Source organism: Maylandia zebra, linkage group LG9 (assembly GCF_041146795.1).
Source record: "Maylandia zebra isolate NMK-2024a linkage group LG9, Mzebra_GT3a, whole genome shotgun sequence".
NCBI classification, from domain to species: domain Eukaryota; kingdom Metazoa; phylum Chordata; class Actinopteri; order Cichliformes; family Cichlidae; genus Maylandia; species Maylandia zebra.
In genome coordinates this window covers 37,384,043-37,408,307 of record NC_135175.1, presented here as the reverse complement: position 1 = coordinate 37,408,307, position 24,265 = coordinate 37,384,043, and the positions used below count along the sequence as shown (strand labels likewise).

Sequence of the window (24,265 nt, the reverse complement as noted above, 5' to 3'; positions counted from 1 at the left end):
TAAGGAGAGCCTTCAAAAGAGTGAACACCAGGAAAGCAGCAGGACCAGACGGCATCCCAGGTCGTATCCTAAGAGACTGCGCATACCAGCTAGCTCCTGTGTTCACTGAGATATTCAACATCTCTTTATCTCAGTCGGTGATCCCCACATGCTTCAAAGAGTCCATCATTGTTCCTGTCCCGAAGAAACCCCACCCTGCTTCTCTCAATGACTATCGCCCTGTAGCCCTCACCTCAGTAGTGATGAAGTGCTTTGAACGCCTGGTCAGAGACTTCATCATTTCTTCACTACCAGACACACTGGACCCACTACAGTTTGCTTACCGTCCAAATCGTTCCACAGACAATGCCATCTCTCATCTCCTCCACACATCACTCACTCACTTGGACACTAGAAGGGGGAATTATGTTAAAATGCTCTTCATAGACTACAGCTCTGCATTTAACACCATAATTCCCTCCACACTCACCACCAAGCTGGAGCATCTGGGACTCAGCTCATCTATGTGTCAGTGGATCTCCAACTTCCTAACTGGCAGACCACAGGCAGTAAGGATGGGCGGACATGTCTCAGCCTCCACCACTCTCAGCACTGGAGCCCCCCAGGGGTGTGTTCTGAGCCCCCTGCTGTACTCTCTGTACACATATGACTGTGTGGCCACTACCAGATCCACCACCATCATCAAGTTTGCTGACGACACCGTCGTGGTGGGCCTGATCTCTGATAACAACGAGACGGCCTACCTGAAGGAGATTAGGAATCTGGAGAACTGGTGCCAGAGGAACAACCTCCTTCTAAACGTCAGTAAGACAAAGGAGCTGATAGTGGACTTCAGCACTAAGCAGGAGAGGAACTACCAGACCCCCGTCATCAACGAGTGCCCAGTGGAGAGAGTGGACAGCTTCAAATACCTCGGAGTTCACATCACGCAGGACCTGTCATGGTCCTGTCACATCAACACCGTGGTGAAAAAGGCCCGACAGCGTCTCTACCACCTCAGACGCTTGAGAGACTTCCAACTGCCCTCCAAGGTGCTCAGGAACTTTTACTCCTGCACCATAGAGAGCATCCTGGCGGGAAACATCTTAACCTGGTTCGGGAACAGCACCATGCAGGACAGACGAGCTCTACAGAGGGTTGTGCGGTCAGCTGAGCGCACCATCCGCTCCGAGCTCCCTGACCTGCACTCAATCTACAGCAGGCGGTGCTGGACCAAGGCCAGGAAGATGGTGAAGGACCTCAGCCATCCCAACAACAGACTGTTCTCTCTGTTGAGGTCAGGAAAGCGATTCCGCTCCCTGAAGACCAACACAGAGAGACTGAGGAGGAGCTTCTTCCCGCAGGCGATACGGTCTCTCAATCACACCACCACACAGTACTGACCCACACATATGGTTCTTACACACACACTGGACTTTCTGGACATTGTTTTCACTTCATTACTTAAATCACTTTAAGCATATTTGCACTGCACAAGACATAATGTGGATCGCACAACACTGGTCACTATATTCTTTATTTCCAGTTAATACTTGTACAGCTGCTGTTATTGTGTATATATTTATTTATATTTCTTCATACATTCTTATATAGTTCTATATTGTGTATTTTGTTGTACAGTTATTTCATTTTTAACCTTAATTTATATTTTATTCCTTCATAGTTAAATTTACCCTTTTTAATTTTTCATATTTATTTCCTATCTTATTCATAGCCTTTTCCTTTTTTGTTTTCTTTAGGTCACGAGCAGTTGTCCAAGCATTTCACTACATATCGTACTGTGTATGACTGTGTACGTGACAAATAAAATTTGAATTTGAATTTGAATTTGAACAGTAGTGGTGAGAGAACACATCCTTGAGGGGCACCAATACTGAGGGACCGAGAGGTGATCTCCCCAGCCTCACTTGTTGCTTTCTATCTGTCAGGAAGCTGGTGATCCACTGACAGGTAGCTGGTGACACGCTGAGCTGGGAGAGTTTGGAGGAGAGAAGTTCAGGCACGATGGTGTTAAAAGCCAAACTAAAGTCCACAAACAGGACCCTGGCATAAGTTCCCGGGCGGTCAAGGTGTTGCAGGATTTAATGCAGCCCCATGTTCACTGCATCATCCACCAAACTGTTTGCCCGGTAGGCAAACTGCAGAGGGTCCAGCAGGTGGCCTGTAATGTCTTTCAGATGGGCTAACACCAGTCGTTCGAAGGATTTCATGACCACAGACGTCAAGGCGACAGGTCTGTAGTCATTCAGTCCTGTGATGATGGGTTTCTTGGGAACAGGGATGATGGTGGAGCGTTTGAAGCAGGAGGGAACTTCACACAGCTCCAGGGATCTGTTGAAGATGCGAGTAAAGATGGGAGCCAGCTGTTCAGCACAGGTTTTGAGGCAGGAGGGTGAGACGCCGTCTGGTCCAGGGGCTTTCCTGGGCTTCTGTTTCTGGAATAGTCGGCTCACATCCTGAGTGTGTATTCTTAGTTTCAGGGAGGAGGAAAGGGGGTGAGAGGTGTGGTGGAGGTCGTTGAGTCTGAATTGAAGAGGGTGGTGGTGGTCGTTGAATCTGGATTGGGGAGGGTGGTGGTGGTCGTTGGGTCTGAATTGGAGAGGGTGGTGGTGGTCGTTGAATCTGGATTGGGGAAGGTGGTGGTGGTCATTGGGTCTGGATTGGGGAGGGTGGTGGTGGTCGTTGGGTCTGAATTGGAGAGGGTGGTGGTGGTCGTTGAATCTGGATTGGGGAAGGTGGTGGTGGTCATTGGGTCTGGATTGGGGAGGGTGGTGGTGGTCGTTGAATCTAGATTGGAGAGGGTGGTGGTGGTCATTGGGTCTGGATTGGGGAGGGTGGTGGTGGTCGTTGAATCTAGATTGGGGAGGGTGGTGGTGGTGGTCGTTGGGTCTGGATTGGGGAGGGTGGGGGTGAAGGGGGGAGAGGTGGAAGGTGTGTTGGGGGTCAATGTCTGAAGCAATGTCCCTGGGGAGGGGAGGGTGGGGCGTGGGAGTCTGTCCGTCTCAAACTTTCAGTAGAAAGTGTTTAACTCGTTGGCCAGGTCTTTGTTTGCTTCAACAGTGGGTGGGGGGCGTCTGTAGCTGGTGATTTCCTGCAGGCCCCTCCACACTGATGCAGGGTCGTTGGCTGAGAGCCGTTCTTCCAGCTTCTGGGAGTAGATCCTTTTAGCTGCTTTGATCTCCTTGGTCAGTGTGTTCCTGGCTTGCTTGTACAGGGCCCTGTCACCACTTCTGTAGGCGTCCTCCTTGGCCTTACGAAGATGTTGAAGTTTAGGAGTGAACCATGGTTTATTGTTGTTGTATGTGCAAAAGGTCTTTGTTGGCACACACACGTCTTCACAGAAACTGATGTTTGATGTCACAGTGTCCGTCAGCTCATCCAGGTTCTCAGATGCAGCTTCAAAAACAGTCCAATCAGTGCAGTCGAAACAGTCCTGCAGTTCCTGCTTTGCTGCGTTAGTCCACTTCATCACAGTTTTGACTACAGGCTTCGCACGTTTGAGTTTTTGCCTATAAACTGGAATAAGATGGACCAGGCAGTGATCAGAATGTCCCAAAGCTGCCCGGGGCACAGAGCGATAGGCATCTTTTAGAGTGGTGTAGCAGTGATCCAGTATGATGTTGTCCCTGGTGGGGCAGTCTATATGCTGTCTGTATTTAGGGAGTTCGTGGTTTAGGTTTGCTCTGTTAAAATCCCCAAGAATAATTGTAAAGGAATCCAGGAATGTCCTCTCCAGGGTAGTAATCTGGTCAGCCAGCTCGCACAGTGCGTTGTTCGCGTTGGCCTGTGGAGGGATGTAAACTCCAACCACCATGAAGGAAGAAAACTCCCGCGGTGAATAAAAAGGTTTACAGTTGATGAAAAAACTTTCCAAGTGTGGGCTGCAGTGTTTCTGTAACACTGTGACATCAGTACACCAACCTTCGTTGATGCAGAAGCAGACTCCACCACCCTTTGTTTTCCCTGACAGCTCCATTTCGCAGTCCGCCCAGTGAAGCCCGGCAGATTTAAGACAGCGTCTGGGATATGCTCACTGAGCCAGGTTTCAGTGAAGCAGAGGGCAGCAGAGCGTGCAAAGTCCTTGTTAGTCCAGTTTAAGAGAAGTAATTCATTGACTTTGTTTGGAAGGGAGCGGAGATTTGGGAGGTGAATGGAGGAGAGTCCCGTGCGGAATCCTCGCCGACATAGTTTCACCAGCGCACCAGTGTGAGTCCCCCGTCTACGTCTCCTCCAGGAGCCACAGAGAGCTGCTGCGCCTCCAACTAAAATCTCCAAAAAACTTTCCGGGTTTGTGAAAAATGAGAACTATTGTGAGATGACTGCCTGATGTTTAGCAGTTGATCTCTGGGGAAAGTGATGTGGTTCGAGTGATCAAAAGTGCAGAAAATAAACAAAAACAAAAAAAGTGCGAGAGAGCGCAGTACCGAGGCTGCCATCTGCAGCGCCATCTTGAAAGTGCACAGGTGTGTGAGTAATCAGAAGCTGTGTTTCTATGGATGCTTCATGCATGTGTCAGTGGGGGCCCAGTTTATCAGTGTTTATTATGAATGTATTTGGGACTGACGTGGTCAGTGAAGGTATTCTGATGTCACCGCCAGCAACTGAAGGACTTAAAGCTAAAATATCTTTATGTTACACCTGTGCACACAGAGGTGTAACACACACACAGACATGTACACACACCTGTGCACACACAGACCTGTGCACACAGAGGTGTAACACACACACAGACATGTACACACACCTGTGCACTGACCTGACCTCCGCTCTCTGTCTGTGTCAGAGGGGTGTGGCAGAGATCAGGGAGATCCGTCAGTTTCATTTCACCGGTTGGCCTGATCACGGCGTCCCGCTTCATGCCACCGGGCTGCTCGGCTTCATCCGCCGCGTCAAGGCCAAAACCCCACCCACCGCCGGTCCCACTGTGGTCCACTGCAGGTACGACTTTTACTGTCATTACTAGTAACAAAGAAACTTCATCACTGCTGACGTGACTGTGTGTGTGTGTGTGTGTGTGTGTGTGTGTGTGTGTGTGTGTGTGTGTGTGTGTGTGTGTCAGTGCGGGGGCGGGACGTACAGGATGCTTCATCGTGATCGACATCATGCTGGACATGGCGGAGAGAGAGGGCGTGGTTGACATCTACAATTGTGTCCGCGAGCTGAGAGCACGAAGGGTTAACATGGTCCAGACTGAGGTACACACACACTCACTCACTCACAAACACACACACACACACACACACACACACACACACACACACACACACACACACACACACACACTCACTCACTCACTCACTCACTCACAAACACACACACACACACACACACACACATTCACACAGTGAAATACCTTCTACCTGTGTGCAGGTGTTCTGACCTGCAGGTAAACACTGTTTTACGTGATCACTAATAACTTAATGTTTCAAACTGCACGTGCTCAGTTACTCAGCTTCATTCATGATCAAAGTTTCATCGATCATTCCTCATTGTCTCCGACTCGTCCTCACATCTTCGTCGCTGACTGACAGGAAATGACAGAAATGAACGCCGCGATGACCTTCTCTAACTTTGAATGTCACTCGCCTGTTCTCCAGCCGCCGTGCGCTGACATTAATCTTTTATGAAGTGACATTTCAGCAGCCGACGTCCCGTCAGTCAGAGCTGGGGAGGAGGAGGAGGAGCTTATTTAAACAGTGTCTGACCACCTTCCTCTGTCTACCAGGAGCAGTACGTCTTCATCCACGATGCCATCTTGGAGGCGTGTCTGTGCGGTGACACAGCGATTCCAGCCAGTCAGCTGCGGTCGGTTTATTATGAGATGAACCGATTGGATCCTCAGACCAACTCGAGTCAGATCAAAGAGGAGTTCAGGGTAACGTGACGACCATGTTAATATTCTTCACGCTTCGTTTAGAGCACGAACCTGCCAGCGTCCATGAAATAATCAAACCACATCACAGCTCTGAGTGATGACATCATTGCACCGCAGTTTCAAAATAAAAGTCAGAAATTCATATTATACAGTCTAAATATTGAGCCCGGTTCTGTCTGAGGTTTCTTCCTGTTAAAAGGAGTTTTTCCTTCCCACTGTCGCCAAAGTGCTGCTCACAGGGGGTCATATGATTGTTCTCTCTGTGTCGCTGTAGCGTCTTTACTTTAAATGGATACGTTATTGATCCCACATCGGACGCTTTTGTGTTACAGCAGCATGACAGCGAGTAAAAATACACAACAATAAACGACACGGTTAAAATAAAAGTGCCACAGACACCCAGTAACAAACTGGTAACAAACTGGTGACACAACACACTTACGCTGTATGAATAAAACTTAAAAATCAAACAAAAACAAACAACGAGATTAAAACTTGAACACATTTTAAAAAATGAAGACAAAAATTAAATCACTAATTAAATGATTACAAATAATAAAATTAATGTTAACAAAAATTAAACAAAATCAATGAAAATAATAATGTTCCGAAGTCTGAGAAAGTAAAAATATGACATGAGATCAACTCATTAGGTTAGAAAGAAGGTGTCAGGTGTGTGTCCTGTTACATGTGTGTGCGCGCACAGACGCTGAACATGGTGACGCCGACTCTGCGAGTGGAGGACTGCAGCATCGCTCTGCTGCCCAGAAACCATGAGAAGAACCGCTGCATGGACGTGCTGCCTCCAGACCGCTGCCTGCCCTTCCTCATCACCATCGACGGGGAGAGCTCCAACTACATCAACGCTGCGCTCATGGATGTACGTGACACACACACACACACACACACAGTGGGTTTGATGAATGTGACTGCAGATTCGCAGCTTTGATTCGAAGCTTTTGTTCCACAATAAGTGAAGCAGATTAAAGATGGGGAGCTGATCCGATATCTTTTCACTGGATCTCTCAGTTTGGCCCAAAGAGATGTGAGTGCAGGTGAAGGAGAACATTAGGCTGAAAAGTAAACCAATCAGAAACTCTGAGAGCGACCAGCCCAGCCGTCAGATTCTTTGTTTAGCAAACAGCACAGAGGACTGAAGCGGAGAACACTCAGTCGCTCTGCCATCGTGCTGTCCTGCTGCAGCGGCTTTCTCGCTGAGCGCAGATCATTCATGAATTCTGTGTGAAGTCCTTCAGGTGAGCTTGTTGCCCTGTTGTGGAGATGTGTTGGATTCTGTGTTATACTTGGAGCCTGTCATTTGGTGGCGATAGTGAGTGGAGGACTTCTCTTCTAAGCTAACATTAGCAAGTGCTGCTCGGTGTCGATGCAGCAGAGGCTTTAACACCGAGTGTTAGGGCACTCAGAGCACAAGCGTCACTGCCTCCGAGTCAGTTACACCCACATCAGACCTGCCTGAGGCAGCCAGACAGCTGTCGCTATAGAAACTCCAGGAAAGTGTTTAAAATATCAAAGTTAACGCTAAGGTTCAAAGAAGGAAGCACGCGTTCAGAAATCTGCTGAAAACACCGACGTCGGAAATCCTGAGCACGGCTGTGTACAACAGTGACATCCACCCTGCTGTGTCTGCTTGTGTGACATCACTTCCTGCTGTCTGACTGACCTCGTGTCATGCAGAGCTACAAGCAGCCGTCGGCGTTCATCGTTACCCAGCATCCTTTGCCCAACACGGTGAAGGACTTCTGGCGCCTGGTCCTCGACTACCACTGCACATCCATTGTCATGCTGAATGATGTCGACCCCGCACAGGTGAAGCTCCACCCACACACACACTCAAAGATTTTCAGATATATTAGAACAGGTGGGTGATGATGACATCATAGCACAGGTGCTTTGGTAAGGGCGGTGTAAAACTCATGAGCTGATCAATAACTTCCCTTTGTGTATGTGTGTGTTAGCTGTGCCCTCAGTACTGGCCAGAGAACGGTCTCCATCGCCTCGGCTCGCTGCAGGTGGAGTTCGTGTCCGCTGACCTGGAGGAGGACGTGATCAGCCGAATCTTCAGGATCTACAACACAGCCAGGGTGCGCTTTTAGATTACTGTTACTTACCCGTAAATATGCTGCGTTACTAAACCGTGATTTTGTTTGTGAGAGTGTCTCATGACAATGACGTGAGCGCGTGCGACGTCCGTGGTAGCAACAGACGTGTGCAGATCAACAATGGATAATATGGAGTGTTGGAGGGAGTATGACCATGCAGCATTTAAAGCTTGGAAGTAATCACATTACTTTAAGTCTGATTCTGTAAAAAGTGACAGAAACATTAGCGCCTGCTGTAAACTCTGCGTGGGAAGAAAACTTCTTTCTACAGCGAAAAATTAAACTTCAAATCTGATCAAGCACCGAGCACGCTGCCACGTTTTTTAAAAATCCCGTCCACACGTAACCACAAAAACGCGCTAGGAAGATGCCAAAGCAACAGGTGGCGATATATTCCTAACCGTGTAGAAATGTTGGCCAATCAGAAGTCTAGAAGCCTCGGTGGGAAAGAGTGAACAAAGATGGCGCATAGAAGCAGAACCGAGTCCTGTGTGTGGAAGGACAGTAACTGTGTGTGTAGGCGCACACCTTTGACGCTGCGTTTTCTCCGTTTTCCTCGTCCACATGTAAACGCAAAAACTGGGTTTTCAAAAATCTCCACCCTGGCAGGAGTTTTTAAAAATCTCAGTTTTCAGTGACTGAAAACGCAGTTTACGTGTGGACGAAAGGTGCAAACGCATAGAAAAATTTGCGTTTTCAAAAATACCCGGGTGGATGTAGCCTTAGTTTGTTTCCTGTAAAAACCTGGCTGCCCTTCACTCTGTAAGTATCAGTAGGTTGGAATGTCAAATAAAATACACTGAAATTTGATTTATTAAATTGATTTAATGTAAGTAACAAACTTGAGCCAAACTCAAGTCCAGCCAGGTTTACACCCAGGCTGCTCTTGTGCTTACATTTGGTCTCAGCTCACAGTCAGGGCTTTGTCACGCTCGCCTTGATCTTCACCAGGAGCGACATATGCGTTGGGTTGTTGACATGCTGGAAGACAAAGTGATGACTCCGACCTAGTTTAGCCTGACTGCTTCAGGTCTTCATTCACATATCCTTCTTTCTTCATGGATCCACCCACCTCGATGAAATTCCCAGGTCCAGACGCAGTGAAGCATGCCCACAGCATAATACTGCCACCACCGTGCTTCACTGTGGGGCCGCTGTCCTTTGGGTCGTAGCCTCCGTCTTCTTTCTCAGTCCGTCCCTGTGCAGGGTTCTATTGGCCGTCTTCTTTGAGACTAGGATTCCTGACTCGGCTGAGTCATCCATTAGTGTCTCTGCCGTGCTGGAGCCCTGAGAGAACCACCATTGTGGCCGTGGTCCTGTCAGGGCGATGGCTGTTCTCTCACTCTCCCCTGCCGTGGTGGCTGTTCGCCATCGTTAGAACCACCTCGCCTCTACGTGACGTCTCTGTGGATGTGTAATTACCTTTGTCTTCAGATCCTGACGGAGTAAAACTGCATCACCCTACATGGAGGGTCTGTTTGGTTTTGCCCTCACATATTCAGGGCGCGTTTGATTTCTGTGTAATAAAGCTGAGCTGCGCCTGTGTTTGATCCAAGCCTCCGCTCTCTCTCTCCTGCTGCACCAGATTTAGCTCAGGATGTGTTTGATTTAAGCCTCCTCACCTCCCCATCGGGCTGAGTTTGAGTGCGGCTGTGATTCAGGGCCTCGTTTCCTCCATGCGTCTCAACAAATATCGGCTGTGTTTGATCCGCGCTCCCGTCTCCACCCGCCTCGCTGTGGCAGCTTGATTTTGGTGTTTGAGTTAAAGCTCTCTCCTGCTGTCTGCTCACAGGAACCTGTCTTTGCTTTCTTTCCTGTCTCAATAAGCTTCCTAATATCTTTCCTTTCCTCTCATTTCCTTCCATCTACATTATATATCTTCCTTTCCTCTCTCCTGTTCTTTCCTTTCTTCTTTACTCCTAAAATGTATTTCTTTTGACTTCCTTTCCCTTTCTCCCTTCACAGTTTCCTTACTTCCTTTCTCCTTAGTGTTTAGTTTAGAGGTACACTTGGTTCATGTTTCTGTTCTTCTGGGGAAGTGTTTGATTATACATTGGTTGTTTGGGGCGAGCTTGTTTTGACTGCCTGGTTCTCCCTGTGTCTCCAGCCGCAGGACGGGTACCGCATGGTGCAGCAGTTCCAGTTCCTGGGCTGGCCGATGTACCGCGACACGCCCATCTCCAAGCGCTCCTTCCTCAAGCTCGTGCACCAGGTGGACAAATGGCAGGAGGAGTACGACGGCGGCGAGGGACGCACCGTCGTCCACTGCCTGTAAGAGTACACACAACACTGCACGCAGCACTGCAGAAAGTACTACACAGTGTACTACACACAGTACTGCAGACAGTACTACACAAACTACTACAAAAGTACACTGTCTTATAATACACACAGTACTACACACAATACTACATAAAGTACACTGTCTTTTAATAAACACAGTACTAAAGACATTACCCTTTAAGAGTACCACACAGTATTACATGCAGTACTACACATAACACTACAGAAAGAAAACTGTGTTTTCATTAATTTACTGCAAGAGTATCACTGTTTCTTACACAGGAAATACACACAGTACTGCAGAGAGTACTGCAGTATCAGTAGTTATAAAGTTTGTGTTTGTGTGGTGTTTTGTCTCCATCTAGTGGTCACAACATAAACTGCTTTCATTCTCATCTATGTAACCCCTGACTCCACTCTCCTCTCCTCTCCTTCCTGCACTGCATGCTGGGAGTGTGAGTGAATGGGTGTGTGAAGGTGTTTGGTGAGTGTGTGGAGCTGCTGAGTGAGTTTGGGACGTTTGGACTGTTTTTTCCAGAAAACTTTATGGGTGGTTAAAAGGTAAGGCAAGTTTATTTCATTGTGTTGTGTGAAGTGAAGAGTTTTAGTTAATTCGCCAGTTTTACCTTGAGCAATGGCGTCCCTCCCTAGTGAGGGTTCGCCTCCCCTGTCTATTAGACAGGGGAGGCCCCCCCAACAGTACACCGTGGAGCAGGCTCTGCTAGCTTTTGGTGAACAGGTGGGCCATGAGAACACAACTTGCGGCTCTCGGATGAACAAGGCTGTGGTTACCTTTCTCCGTGAGGAGCGGTTGGTTCACCTGTTAGTTGAAAGGGGGATCATTTTGGATGATTTGTTGTGGCTGTTTCACCACTGTTTGCGGTGACCCGCGTAGATGGCGTTTATCCCCAATGAGCTACTTGAAAAGGAACTGACCTGCTTTGGAAAGTTTGCTAGCGGGTTCAGTGTTGTTCGTCTTGGCTGCAAAGATGCCAGACTGCAGCACATTCAGTCACTATGAAGGCAGGCCTTCATGTACTTGAACGATCCTTCACAGACACTGGAAGTGTCGTTTAAAGTGAGATACGAAAACGGCTTGTATACTGTTTATGCAAGCGCAGTTAGCATGAAGTGCATGTTGGCCATAAACGCTCATCCTGCCCTCATAAAGAGCACGAAGTGCGCAATGACACAGGTAAACAGCAGGGCCATGCTAGTGAAGCAAGTGAGCGTGCCGTAGATGTCGGTACGAGAGAACAGCCCGCTAGTAGCGGTGTGGACGAACAGCCAGCTACGAGCTGCTAGCGGCGCTGGGTGACAGAATGGAGATCGCAGCCAGTGCTCCACAGGCCGGATGGAAGTGATGACAGACAGGACAGGAAAACTGTGGAGGAAAATCAGGACAGAGGCAACGACAAGTGAGGTAGGAAATGAAAATGTAATTTCAGGTTCTTTGAGCGCGGAAAATGAGGAAGAAGACTTGTTTGAAGATGATTCCCTGTCACGATGCTCTGACATTGTTTCACAAGATGAACATCAGCAGTCGTATTCCTTAGAAGATATAAATCGCTTTTTGGATAAGACATTTAGCAGGCAGTCTGTGGAAGTCAGAGTTTTTTCCAGATGTCGATCAATTTATAAACTCTGTTCTAAAGATAAGGAGAGTTGTTGGCTATGAACAGTTGAGCAAACAGAAAAGATGCCGCCTGAAAAAGATCCTGACTGTGTTGAGGAGGGAAAAACAAGGAAAAACTCATTTAAAACCACAGTAAAATGTTCGGAGTATTAAGGGTGTCTTTTTTTTTTTTTTTTGGAAGGGTCTCACTGTCTTTTCCCTCTTTCTCTTCTTCCTCTTCTCTCTGTCTTTATGGCAGGCTTGAGAGTGGGTACGCTTAACAGTAATGGGGGAAGAGTCAGAGAAAGGCGAGCAGTTTTGGTGGAACAGCAGGAACAAAAACATTGATGTGGTTTTTTTAGTAGTACTGTAGATAATGAGACAGAATGGGGAATGAGTTGGAGTGGGCAGGTATTTTTAAGTTATGGCACTAACCTCAGTGCAGGTGTAGCAATTTTATTTTCTAGGCACCTTCAGCTGTCACATGTCTCCGTATGTGAGGTAGAGCAGGGAAGGGCACAGGTAGTACAAGCAACCATCAAGGGAACACCTTTTGCTTTATGAATGTATGCGCCCACAACTCAGCTGCAGGTCGTGTGAGGTTATTTCGTAAAATTAATTATAAATTATCACAAATACATAGTGGTTCAATAGTGGTGGTGGGAGGGGACTGGAATTGCACAACCCACCCTTCAGTTGACAGAAACACAGGAGAGCCTCACCCACCTTCGGGCTCACTTTTATCTTTCTGACTGATGTGTGGAGAAGGCTCCATCCCACAACTAGAGAATACACATATGTGAACGTTTCTGAGGGCAATGTGAAGGCAGTGTTACAAGATAAATATATATTGTTAGTGCCTATTTTCTGATTATATTGTTTTATGTATTTTAATAATAAAGGCTTGTAAAGCAAAGCCAGTTTTGACTCATAAACCAAGTGCTCAGCCAAACTGAAAAACAGGAAGTTTAGTGCAGAGCTGCAGAGGCATATTAATAAAATACAGGAAACCAGACAGAAAAAGTGGAACTAGTAACACAGAAGGGGTTGTTTGTATCGAGGCTGTGTGTGACGTGTAAAGGACCAAAATAACACCTATATGAGACACATTTTTGGCTTCTAATGTTAGAGATTCTGCAACTGGCTTTGGGCTGTGCGGGGCTCTCTCTTCCAGAAGATGATTGAATAAAGAATTGTAAATGTTTTGACCACTCTGAGTCGGGTTTTCTCTCTTCTACCATGGGGATCAAAGAATCGGGTTTAATAGCTATCAATCAGACGTATAATAATAGACTAGTTAAGGCAGAAATTTCACCTGTTGGTTTTTCTGATCATCATTTAGTGACTGTAGATATTTCCTTATTGATGCACTCTAACATTTGTTCACCAACATGCTTTAACATGCAGCTGATTCATGACAAAGAGTTCTGTCGAGCTTTTTCTGACTTCTGGTGTCACTGGAAACAAAGGAAAAATTACTTTTGCAATTTGGCTGAATGGTAGGAGGTGGGGAAAACGCAGATTAAGCTTTTTTGTCAACAATACACGTCACATCCAACGGCCACTGTTAAAGACTGCTTTGAGGACTTAGAACGAGAGCTCAAGATGCTAGAGGATAAGATCATAAGTGGGACAGATAATGCAAATAGTACCTGGGACGGTAGGAGGAAGGCTTTAGGCAAGTTTCTCCACAAAAGAGCAAAAGGTGCTCTTATAAGAACTCGGATTTCTACTGTTGAATAGATGCCCCAACCAGATTTTTCTTCAAGCTGGAGAAAAGGGTTTGCGAGTCACACCACGTGATGCACTTAAGGCTTCCAAATGGGAAGGTGACATCTGACCCAGTAGAAATGAGGAAGCTTGCCATTGACTTTTATGCCAGCCTCTTTAGTTCTGACACGTGTGACCCTGAATGTGTGACGAGGATGCTGGAGGGGCTGCCACGGCTGTATGAGGCTGAATCGGCTGTGTTGGAGTCTGCTATCTCTTTTGAGGAGATGTCTTCAGCGGTTCAACAACTCAACGGTGGTCGGTCATCAGGAGTTGATGGGCTTCCTGCGGAATTTTACCAGGAATTCTGGTCGCTGCTAGGAGAGGACATTCATGAGGTTTTCACATTCTGTGTGACCACTGGGATCTTGCCAACAAGTTGCACGAGGGCAGTTTTGACTTTACTGCCAAAGAAAGGGGACCTGGGCTCGCTCAAACATTGGAGGCCTGTCTCTTTGCTTTGTACGGACTACAAGATTCTTGCAAAATGTCTTTCTAACAGGTTGAAGACCTGTATCGACATGATTGTTGATGTGGATCAAGCATACTGTGTCCCTGAAAGAACTATTATGGACAACTTGTTTTTAATTAGGACATTATTGATCTGGCTCAGAGACTTGGATGTGGGTTTTTTTATCTCTGGATCAAGAAAAAGCTTCTGATAGAGTTGATCACCGCTATTTGTTTAAAACTTTGGAAGCTTTTGGGTTTGGGAACATTTTCATTTCTTGGATCAAATTGTTGTACTCAAACACTGCTGTCATGTTAAAGGTGGGGGGAGGGTTAAGTCGGCCTGTTCCAGCTCAGAGGGGCATAGGGCAGGGATGCCCTCTTTCTGGTATGTTGTATACGCTGGCCATTGAACCCCTTTTACACCATCTTAGACAGGGACTCTCAGGTTTTACCTTTGACGAAGCAAGAAGCACAGTAAAATTGTCCGCTTATGCTGATGATGTTACGGTTTTTATAACCATATTAAAACACTCAGACTGACACTGGACTTATATGAGCAGGCATCCGCAAAGGTTAACTGGTCAAAGTGTGAAGGTTTCATGTTGGGAGGGTGGGTTGATAAAGAGGAGCCGGTGTTACCGGCAGAGTTACAGTGGAACAGGGAGGGACTGAAGTGTTTGGGAGTGTTTTTGGGAACTGATGCTTTTCAGGGGAAGAACTGGGAGGGTGTTGTTGAAAACATTACTGCCCGGTTGTCTCGATGGACTTGGGTCTGGCCACCATTGTCCTACAGGGGGAGGACTTTGGTTGTTAACAACTTGGCTGCTTCTGTACTCTGGCACCGTGCCACTGTTTTTGAACCTCCGGCCTCTCTTATCAAGGAGATACAAAAAAGACTGGTAAATTTCTTCTGGGGAGGGCTTCACTGGACCAGGTCTGCTGTGCTGTCTCTATCTGTGTCAGAGGGGGGTCAGAGTTTGATTGACCTTCACAGCCGTATCACAGCGTTTCGTCTTCAGACAGCACAACAGTATCTTTATCAAAAACAACAACCACCCTGGTTCAACACTGTATCTATGCTGCTTCACAGAATAAAGGACCTTGCATATGACAAGCACCTGTTTCTCATAGACCTGACTGGCATGGACCTTTTGCAGACCTCTGCTTTTTACCAGTCTGTTTTGACTGCTTGGAAGACTGAGAACAGTCTCTCTGTACTTTAAAAACAATTTGATGGTGATGTTGGTGAGGAGCCTCTTTTTTACAATCCCTTGATACCAAGTAGAAAGCTCAGCACTGCTAGTGTATAAATGCTGGTCTAACCAAGCTGGCAGGCCTGAGGACAGCAGGGCAGTGATGGATCTAAGAACAGGGAACCACTGTCTTTTCTGTCTAACTGAGGAAACACTGCAGCACCTGTGGCTTGGCTGTCCAAGGCTATCTGGCCTTTTTTCATCGCTGCAGCAGTGGCTTTGTGGCCTTGGAAGAGTCTCTTTATCCTGGGTCCGAGGTACTCTGCAGTGGAGCGTAGGAAGGTTTGCTTGATTAATTTTTTAATAGGTCATGCTAAGATGAGTATATGGCATTCAAGGAGGAACAAAATGAAGGGAACAGGATCTGTTCATTTAGAGATTATGTTTAAAGGGTTAGTAGGTGCACGTTTGAAAGTAGAATTTGTTTATAAGATGTTGTCCAACATTGAAGAGTTTGTCTCTATTTGGGGAATTAACCCTTTAAAGTCGGTCTGAGCGGGCACGCTCCATTTTGCGTAACTATTTTTAAATCCCGGTAGAACTGCAACCACGTAAGGTAGCGCAATAATTTTTCTTGCATATAAAACCGGAGGAGTTGTACTTACATCTTATGCCATCAGCTTGTCCTCGGTCACAGTTTCCTTCCACATAAAGCTTTGCAAAAACTGCATAAAAAGCACTTGCAGCAACAAAAACATAATATTCCAGAAACACGCTTTGCCGATCCGATCAGCTGTTTGTAACACTTCCTATGCTGGAATAGACGTCAGCGCGAACTATTGCATGTCCGCCATGACCTGCCCAAAACCGAAAGTGACGTCATATTCGTGGAAATGTAGTTTTTTACCAACTTGGCCTTGTAAGACTGTACTGGTGTTTTTAAAAGTTATATTTGACTTTATGACTCTCTGTGTCGTTTCTGGGATGCTTAGGACTCATATTGCACTGCTGGAAATAGTTTATTTTGATGCACATGCTGTTTTTTTTGCAAATTTGCTTTATAATATTTATTTTCGTTTTTTCTGCAGTATATAAAAATTGGTGCATTTCAAAAATAAAACTATGAAGACACTCAAAATAAATTTCCTGTGGTGGGAAACTATTTTGTGCAACTTTTTTGTATTTACAGTTTTGAGGGATAAGCCTCTTAAACTTCTCTAACTAGAAATATATGTTAAAAAAACAAAAACGATTTTCAATTTTTTTCTGGTTTATTGCACATTTTTGCAATTTATGTAATTTCTATGCACTTAATGCAGACATATTATTAAAATTTGGGCTATAATGGTTGTATTGATGTAAAGCAACTTGAAATGCTCCCAAAAATGGGACTACAGCATGTAAACATATAATATAAGCTCTGGCGGACTTGGTTCTATGGTAGGTCTTAAAGGGTTAATGCAGTTTTGTGTAAAATAACTGATGATAATTTAGTTCTGAATTTTTGAAAAAAGCCAAATGGAGTGTCTTCTGTTTCTGTCTTCATTTTTGTGTTTATTGTATTTGGGTGGGGTTGATGGTGGTCATTTATTGGACTGATGATTATCGGTTGGAAAAATCGCCCAACCTTAATGGTTAGTTGGTTAGTTACAAGGTAAGACAGGTTTATTTCATTGTGTTGTGTAGAGTGAGTAGGTTTAGCTAATTGGCCAGTTTGACTTTGAGCCATGGCGTCCCTCCCCAGTGAGGGTTCGCCTCCTGTGAACAGTGAACAGACAGAGGCAAGGACAGGTGAGGCTGAAGATCGAACTGCAGGTTCTTTGAACTTGTTTGAAGATGATTCCTCATCACAGTTTTCTGATATTGTTTCACAAGATGAGCATCAGCAATCCTACTCCTTACAAGACATAAACTCATTTTAAGATGGAAAATTTGGCGGACAGTCTATGGATTATTTTCCATATCTTGATGAGTTTATAAAATCAGTTCTAAAGATAAGGAGAGTGGTCAGCTATGAACAGTTGAGCACACTAAAGAGATTCTAAGTTGAGGATGAAGAAATTAGGGAAAACTCATTTAAAGGCACAGTAAAATGTTTGGAGCACAAAAGGTGGTGTTTTGGAAGGTTTCGCTGTTTTCACAGTGTTGCTGTAGATTAAGAAGTAGGCACCAAAAATGATGGATTTTCCTAAAGGATGAAGGAGGGACCTTCCGGAGTCGATGTAGTATTTCTGCAGCAGGTTCTCCCAGACGTAGCTAGAAATCCTTGTACAGACCTCACTTGGAGAAACACACCGTGGATCTTCGGTGGTGGGTGGTCCATGGGGCCATGGCCACAACCAGACATGTTGCACATATGGACCGAGTGTAGAGGGTAACTGTGCTTTTTGTCAAGCTGAGCACACCCTGCAACATTTGTGGGTTGGGTGTCCCAGGCTTGTTCTTCTCTTGCCATTACTGCAACAGTGGTTGGCTGGATATGGACAGGTGCTGGAGAATACAATGTTCATTTATGGTCCCAAAAACAGCAGCACAATGGAATCAGATTTATCTTTGCAGCTTTCTTACGGGTTGGGCAAAAAGGGGAATCTGGCTAACCTGCAGAAACAAAATGTAAAGGTCTACAAATTTAGAACTTATGTTCAAAGGTCTGGTGTCTGCATGTATTATGATAGAATTTACTTCTTATATAATGGTGACAGGTGTGGATCATTTTATTTCTGTTTGGTTGGAAACAAATGTCTTGTGTACAGTGTACAATGATTTGCTTGTTCTTGGTTTATGACAATTGTAAATGTTTTTGTTTTTGAGGGGTGTTCTTGTGAATATATGCAGTAATATTTTTATGTGCTACTTTATGTAACTGTTGACAGAGAACTCAAAGGTCTTCTTTCTCCTGACTCCTCTGTCCTGTCTCCTCCTCAGGAATGGCGGAGGTCGCAGTGGTGTGTTCTGCAGTATCAGTATCGTGTGTGAGATGTTGCGTCAGCAGCGCTGCGTCGACGTTTTTCACGCTGTAAAAACTTTGAGGAACAACAAGCCAAACATGGTCGACCTGCTGGTAACCACCAACCTTCATCACAGACACTGGCTCGCTTTAACTTCAATCATTATTATTTCTATTCTCCATTTCTTCTGTGGTTTAGCAAATTATTTTGTATTTGTATTTTATGACTAAAATGAAAAAAGGTTAATTTTACAGTAAATCAAAGAGGAACTTAACACTGAATCCATAACTGTATTTTTTAAGACTAAAATATAAAAACATTTTCTCAGTAATAATGATATATTATTATTATTATTCATAATTTTCTGTTATGTTTTATAATAATTATTGTATTCTATAAACATACACTACCGGTCAAAGGTTTTAGGACACGCCAATTTTTCCATTTTTTTATTGAAAGTTATGCAGTTTAATGTCTCACTGCAGTCTGACATGAAAGCATAGTACAAATACTGTATGCACCTAGTTGATCAGGGGTTCATCCTGCAGCAACATAATGACCCAAAACATAAGTCCAAGCTGTACCAGAACTACCTCAGGAAAACAGACCGTGATGGTGAACTTGAACACATGGAGTGTCCAGTGACCCGTAGTGGATACTGAGTTGTTTTTACATCATACTGTGTAATAAAAAGTGTTTCTTTTTTAAAAATGTGAATGAATGACATCTGATGTCTGTGTTTCCATAGGAACAGTATAAGTTCTGTTATGAAGTCGCTCTGGAGTACCTGAACTCTGCTTAGAGCCTCCTTCAACATAGAGGAGGAGGAGCAGAGAGACTACTGACTGAAGAGGAGGAGGAGGATGAAGGCATGTTTACACTGCCTGGTTTGAACTGTTGGATTCTGTGAGCGACGCTCAGCGTTCACCTCGTGTCACTTTGTGTTTTTTTTTACCCTTTTGTTGTTTCAATGAAACTGAAACGATAAAAACACCATCAGAGCGGGTCGCCTCACCTGTCAGCCATCCCCACCACCAGCACAGGAAGTCCTTACAGCCAGGATTCAAAACAGGATGTCCTTGCAGTCATGTTTTGTACAGGAATCTTTAACCGTGTCCGATTGCTGGTTGAAATCAGCTGACCTGTCAGGAAGAAGCTGCTGTCGGCGGAGAATCATTAACTCTCGCATAAACCCTCTTACCTCTGAGATTGAAGGGACCCTAAAATCTGATTGACTTTCATTTGTGAATTCATGTCATGTCAAGAAGTGTGAACTTAATCATCCCTCTGGAAACAAGACTGGGAGGTGGCTGGATCACGCTGACCAAGGTAGCTAAGATGGTTTGACCCTGCAGAGGCCCAAGCCCAGGAGGCCAGAGGAAGTCACTCGGCCTGAATCTGAGTGCCATAGTCTGGCCAGTTATGATAAAACTTATTTAACCAAACAAACTTCACCAATTTGAATCTGCCAACTCTTCCCCCAAAGAGGCCCAAAATCAAACCAAATCTGGCAGACATCACAGAGCCAGAGTTGTCAGAACACGTGTCTGCCTTCACGCAGCCGAGAGTCTGCCGACATTCAGCTGAGTCTGCCAAAATTAGCAGAGTCTGCGGACACGCTTATTTATAAAGATGATGTGAGTCCTGGCAGCTGTCTGGTATGAAATGATCACAGCAAGTAATTAGTGATTAGTTCACCATTGGTCAAGTTGTGTACATCAGCAGTCCCCAACCTTTTTTGTGCCACGGACCGGTTCATGTCCGACAATATTTTCACGGACCGGTCTTTAAGGTGTTGCGGATAAATACAACAAAATAAAAACAGTACCGCTACCAAAAAAAAGAAGATTTATTCATAACACTCAGGAAAAGACCTAGGGAAACAGCGTTAACGATAAAAACGGTTTAAAAAACGATAAAAACCATAAAGTTCACACCCGAGCCTCAACTCTCACAGCCTGTTACCAAACGACCGGTCCGTGGCCCGGGGGTTGGGGACCGCTGGTGTACATGACATCAGAGCTCAGGCTTGTTATTGTGTTTAATTAAGCACAGTCATGATTAGAAGCTGAATGATGCCAACATTTGTTAATATATTTTTCTTTATTTATGTGTAGGGATGGGTATCGAAACCCGGTTCTGTTTCACTTCCTTGGAATTGTTTGCCATTTTTGCAAACGATTCCCTTATCGATTCCAGTCGCCCCAAATGACGTCACCACGTTGCGGAGCGTCATTTACCTGGCAGGAAACATGGCGGCTCAAACGCTCAAAAGTTTGGTTACACTTTTCGAGAATGGATGACAACAGTGCAACTTGCAATACTTGCAAAGCAGATATTTCATTTAAGGGAGGAAACACTACGAATATCAAAAGCATTTGCTCACAAAACACACGATGACCTTAAATGAATGTCGTGTTTTTAATTCCGCTCGACTCGTGAATCTCAACCCAGCAGCAGCGGTAACGTTTGCACGTCCTCTCCCGTTAATGCAGCAGGTAAATAATCAGCTAACAGTGCATATTATGTTAGCGCGATCTGCCTTATTACAAACCTGCCATTACTGTGCATTTAGTGACCATGATGAGAGAGACAGAGTCTGGCTCAGATGCTGGCAGTTCTCGCTGCAGTCTGCCGGCAGCGTCTCCTTTCAGGCAGGATAGACGAACGTCACCGAGCAGTGACTCAGTTTGTGGTCAAAGGTTTGCACCCATTTGCCACAGCAGATGATTTTCAGTAAGTGAATGTGTTTAATTGTAGGCAGGGACATTACTGGATATTCTTGTGTAATTACTACAGAATAATTTATGTTATGCTTTGTTATTGCTACAGAAGAATATTTATTTTATTATTTTACATTTACAATGTTTTTCCTGGGGACCCTGTGACACCCCATTGAAGAGCCGTAGGCTGGATCTCTTAAGATCTCATTGTTGGGTTTGTAAGGCCATGTTACTCCTAAATTTCTATCTTGTTCAAAGAGAAGATATAAAACAAAGTTCTGAGCTATTCGACCTTAGTGTTCTCCTTTTTTAAAAAGAATCAATAAGAGAATCGAATCGTTAAACAGAATCGAAAATGGAATCGGAATCATGAAAATCTTATCAATACCCATCCCTATTTATGTGTATCATTTATTTATGTGTAAAAATGCCAACATGATTTTCACAGGTTTTAAATCAAAACACTTTCCTCTGATGAGTCTGACGTGAATCCATAATCTCTACAGAGCAGCATGTGGATGTGTTAGAAGAGCTTGGTTTAATCAGTTATAGAAATATGTGAGGAGGACACAGAGACGGCAGAGAGATACCAGGATATAGTGATCCCTGATACATCATGTCATCATGGACCATCAGTACGATCCAGTTTGAGAAGCTGGAACCAATAAACCAAATTAAGTTGATGAACTGGATCCTCAAATTAACCTCAACTCAAGGCCAATTGCTGTCCATTGTTCCAGAGCTCACTCACAGAGTTCATTGCTGAGAATGAAAAGATGATTTTTTTCATGTTTTCCACCTGAGGACTTGTGTATGATTCTGGTTGGTCTAACCTTCTTGGGTTTTTTTCCACTTAGATGTTTAAAGATGTTTAAAGACACATTGAGAGTCATCATCCGTTTTCTTCTCTGACGTTTAATCTCTGCTGCTTCAGATTTAAAAGTAACTGAACTGGAAGCATCGAAGCACATTGTCCTTCGTCTGGTCCTTGACTCCCATCACTTTGTGGTTTTCAGTGTTTCTTTGTTGTGTCGTCACGCAGCAGGTGGGCGAGGCCAGCTGCTGGGTTGTTTCAGACTGTTAATAATGTACATAGAGCAGCGGGAGGCAGGAAGAAGAATATTTATTCCTTCATTTGTTCTTGGTGTCCATGCCATCCTCGTTCTCCTGAAGCACACAGAGAGAGACAATCATGGTGGACAATTTCAGCGTTTCGCCAACAGAATCACAGGTCGCGGTCTCAGCCCGGTCCTGTGGGTGTGGCTTCGCCTGAACCCTGTCGATGAATGGCTCTGGTGCTGAGGAGAACTTAATGAAAGCTTTTATTTATGTTGCTGATTCCAGAATATAACAAATAAAAACCTGTATACACTCTCCAGCCTGTGTCTGTCACCTCACTGAGCCAGCCAATCATACTTTGTGTTGGACGACGCACGTAAAGCACTTATAAATGTTTCAGTTGTTTCATTTTTCTTAAGAACAGTTCCCTGATTAAGGCAAGGCAAGGCAAGTTTATTTGTATAGCACAATTCAACAACAAGGTGATTCAAAGTGCTTTACAGAGACCTTAGAAACAAGAACAAATAAAAAGCATGATTTAAAATTGATTAAAACAAGCAAATAAACTAACTAATTAACAAACAAACAAACAAAACAGTATATAAAACAGTATGAACTAACAGTATAAAACAGAAATTGTAAAAAAACAAAAACAAATCAACAACGAAACTAACCAATAACCTAAGCTGGGTGAACTAAGATTAAAACATGAAAAACCCAGAGCACGGATACATAGAAAAACTTTGAAACACGACATGAACACACAGACTAAACGCACACAAGAGGTGATCAGGGGAAGTGGAGACACATGGAGAAACCGCAGATTAGAATGAACATAACAATGTCACAGAGTAAAATTAGAAGAGTAAAATCAAACACACTGAACACAGAAACACAAGACTTTCGAAATGAAACAGGAAACGTGGAGAGACAGATATGACAACACAAGCTTGACAATATGGAACACAAAGACCTCAAACACATGACAGACTGGAGACCCTAAATAAGAATAACACAAGAACTTATAATCACAAACATTACATAAGAAACTCAAAAATACAGAATACAATCAAAACGCTGGCTCAGAGACCCAGCCCCTGACAGGTATTCTGGATAGGTTTTGTGACCCACGGGTCTTTAGTTTCAAAGGCTGTCAGGGTTGAGATGATTGTGCCAGTCCAAGCCAAGAGTGGAACCCAGTACACGTACAGACTAAGTAAGGACAGGATCAGAAGTTCAGTTACAATCATCTAAAATCTGAATTTGGAGTAAAAACTGAGAATAACTATGCAAACAATTTGGGTACAAACCCAAAGTACACAGTAAAACTGAAAGGTTCAGTAAAAGCTGGAGTCCTTTTCAAATATTTTCTGTAAAAATCAGTAACCCTCCCTGAATACTGAAGTGGCTATGACATGAAATGATGGTGTAGAATAAGACTTAAACTGAAAGAGAGCCTTTATTATGGCTGATGACATAAAGTTCAAACAAGGCAGAAGCACAGTGACTGAACTAAACTATAACTAAACTGGGAAACTGACACTGTGATAAACTATGAAGACTCAGAAAACTATGACTATGAATGTAAAGACTGGCTGTGAAAACACGGAGGGTGGGAACACGGACGACGCGATACAGACTGAATGAAACACAGAGACTAAATACACGTAAGGGATGATCAAGGGAAGTGGCCACGCATGGGAGCACAGCTGACACACATGAACCTAAAGACAGGACAGGAGAAGTGAAACTAAATACACTGACATTGGACACAGACTTTCAAAGTAAAACAGGAAACGTGGAGATTAGACATGACATGAACTTAACATAACCACACAGACATGACGCATGACAGGTAGACGCACGAACCAGGGAGACTGAGTACAGGCGGAGTTGACATAAACAACTAAGAAACAAAGGACTAAACAGCAACCTAGAAATTAACTAGATGAACTAAACTAGGGCACAAATGAATATACATTAAAAAAAACCTCAAACACTGGGTCACACGACCCAGGACCATGACAGATGTAGCCGGCTGAGGATGCCGACTTTGCAGTTTCCAAACCACATGGTCCGAACGCTCTATGGTGCCCCTGTAGAACATGGTGAGTGTGGGAGGAGGGAGGTTGGCCCGCTTCAGGTATCTCAGGAAGTGGGGAAGCTGCTGGGCCTTTTTGGTGATGGAGGTGGTGTTGGTGGTCCAGGTGAGGTCGTCTGAGATGT

General features: G+C 44.7%; 1 protein-coding gene across 11 annotated transcripts in view; it reads left to right on the top strand.

Moving 5' to 3' along the window:
* Nucleotides 1–22,354, top strand: part of LOC101480758 (receptor-type tyrosine-protein phosphatase mu) — a 222,954-nt gene extending 200,600 nt beyond the window's left edge. For all 11 annotated transcript variants that reach the window (XM_024803717.2, XM_024803716.2, XM_024803718.2 and 8 more), the window contains 9 exons: nt 4,784–4,938; nt 5,060–5,195; nt 5,726–5,875; nt 6,582–6,755; nt 7,571–7,702; nt 7,852–7,977; nt 10,103–10,266; nt 18,235–18,370; nt 19,006–22,354. In XM_024803717.2, the coding sequence (XP_024659485.1) occupies nt 4,784–4,938; nt 5,060–5,195; nt 5,726–5,875; nt 6,582–6,755; nt 7,571–7,702; nt 7,852–7,977; nt 10,103–10,266; nt 18,235–18,370; nt 19,006–19,059 (1,227 nt within the window). In that variant the 3' untranslated portion in view covers nt 19,060–22,354. The remainder of the gene's footprint in view (nt 1–4,783; nt 4,939–5,059; nt 5,196–5,725; nt 5,876–6,581; nt 6,756–7,570; nt 7,703–7,851; nt 7,978–10,102; nt 10,267–18,234; nt 18,371–19,005) is intronic.
* Nucleotides 22,355–24,265: the final 1,911 nt, after the last annotated feature.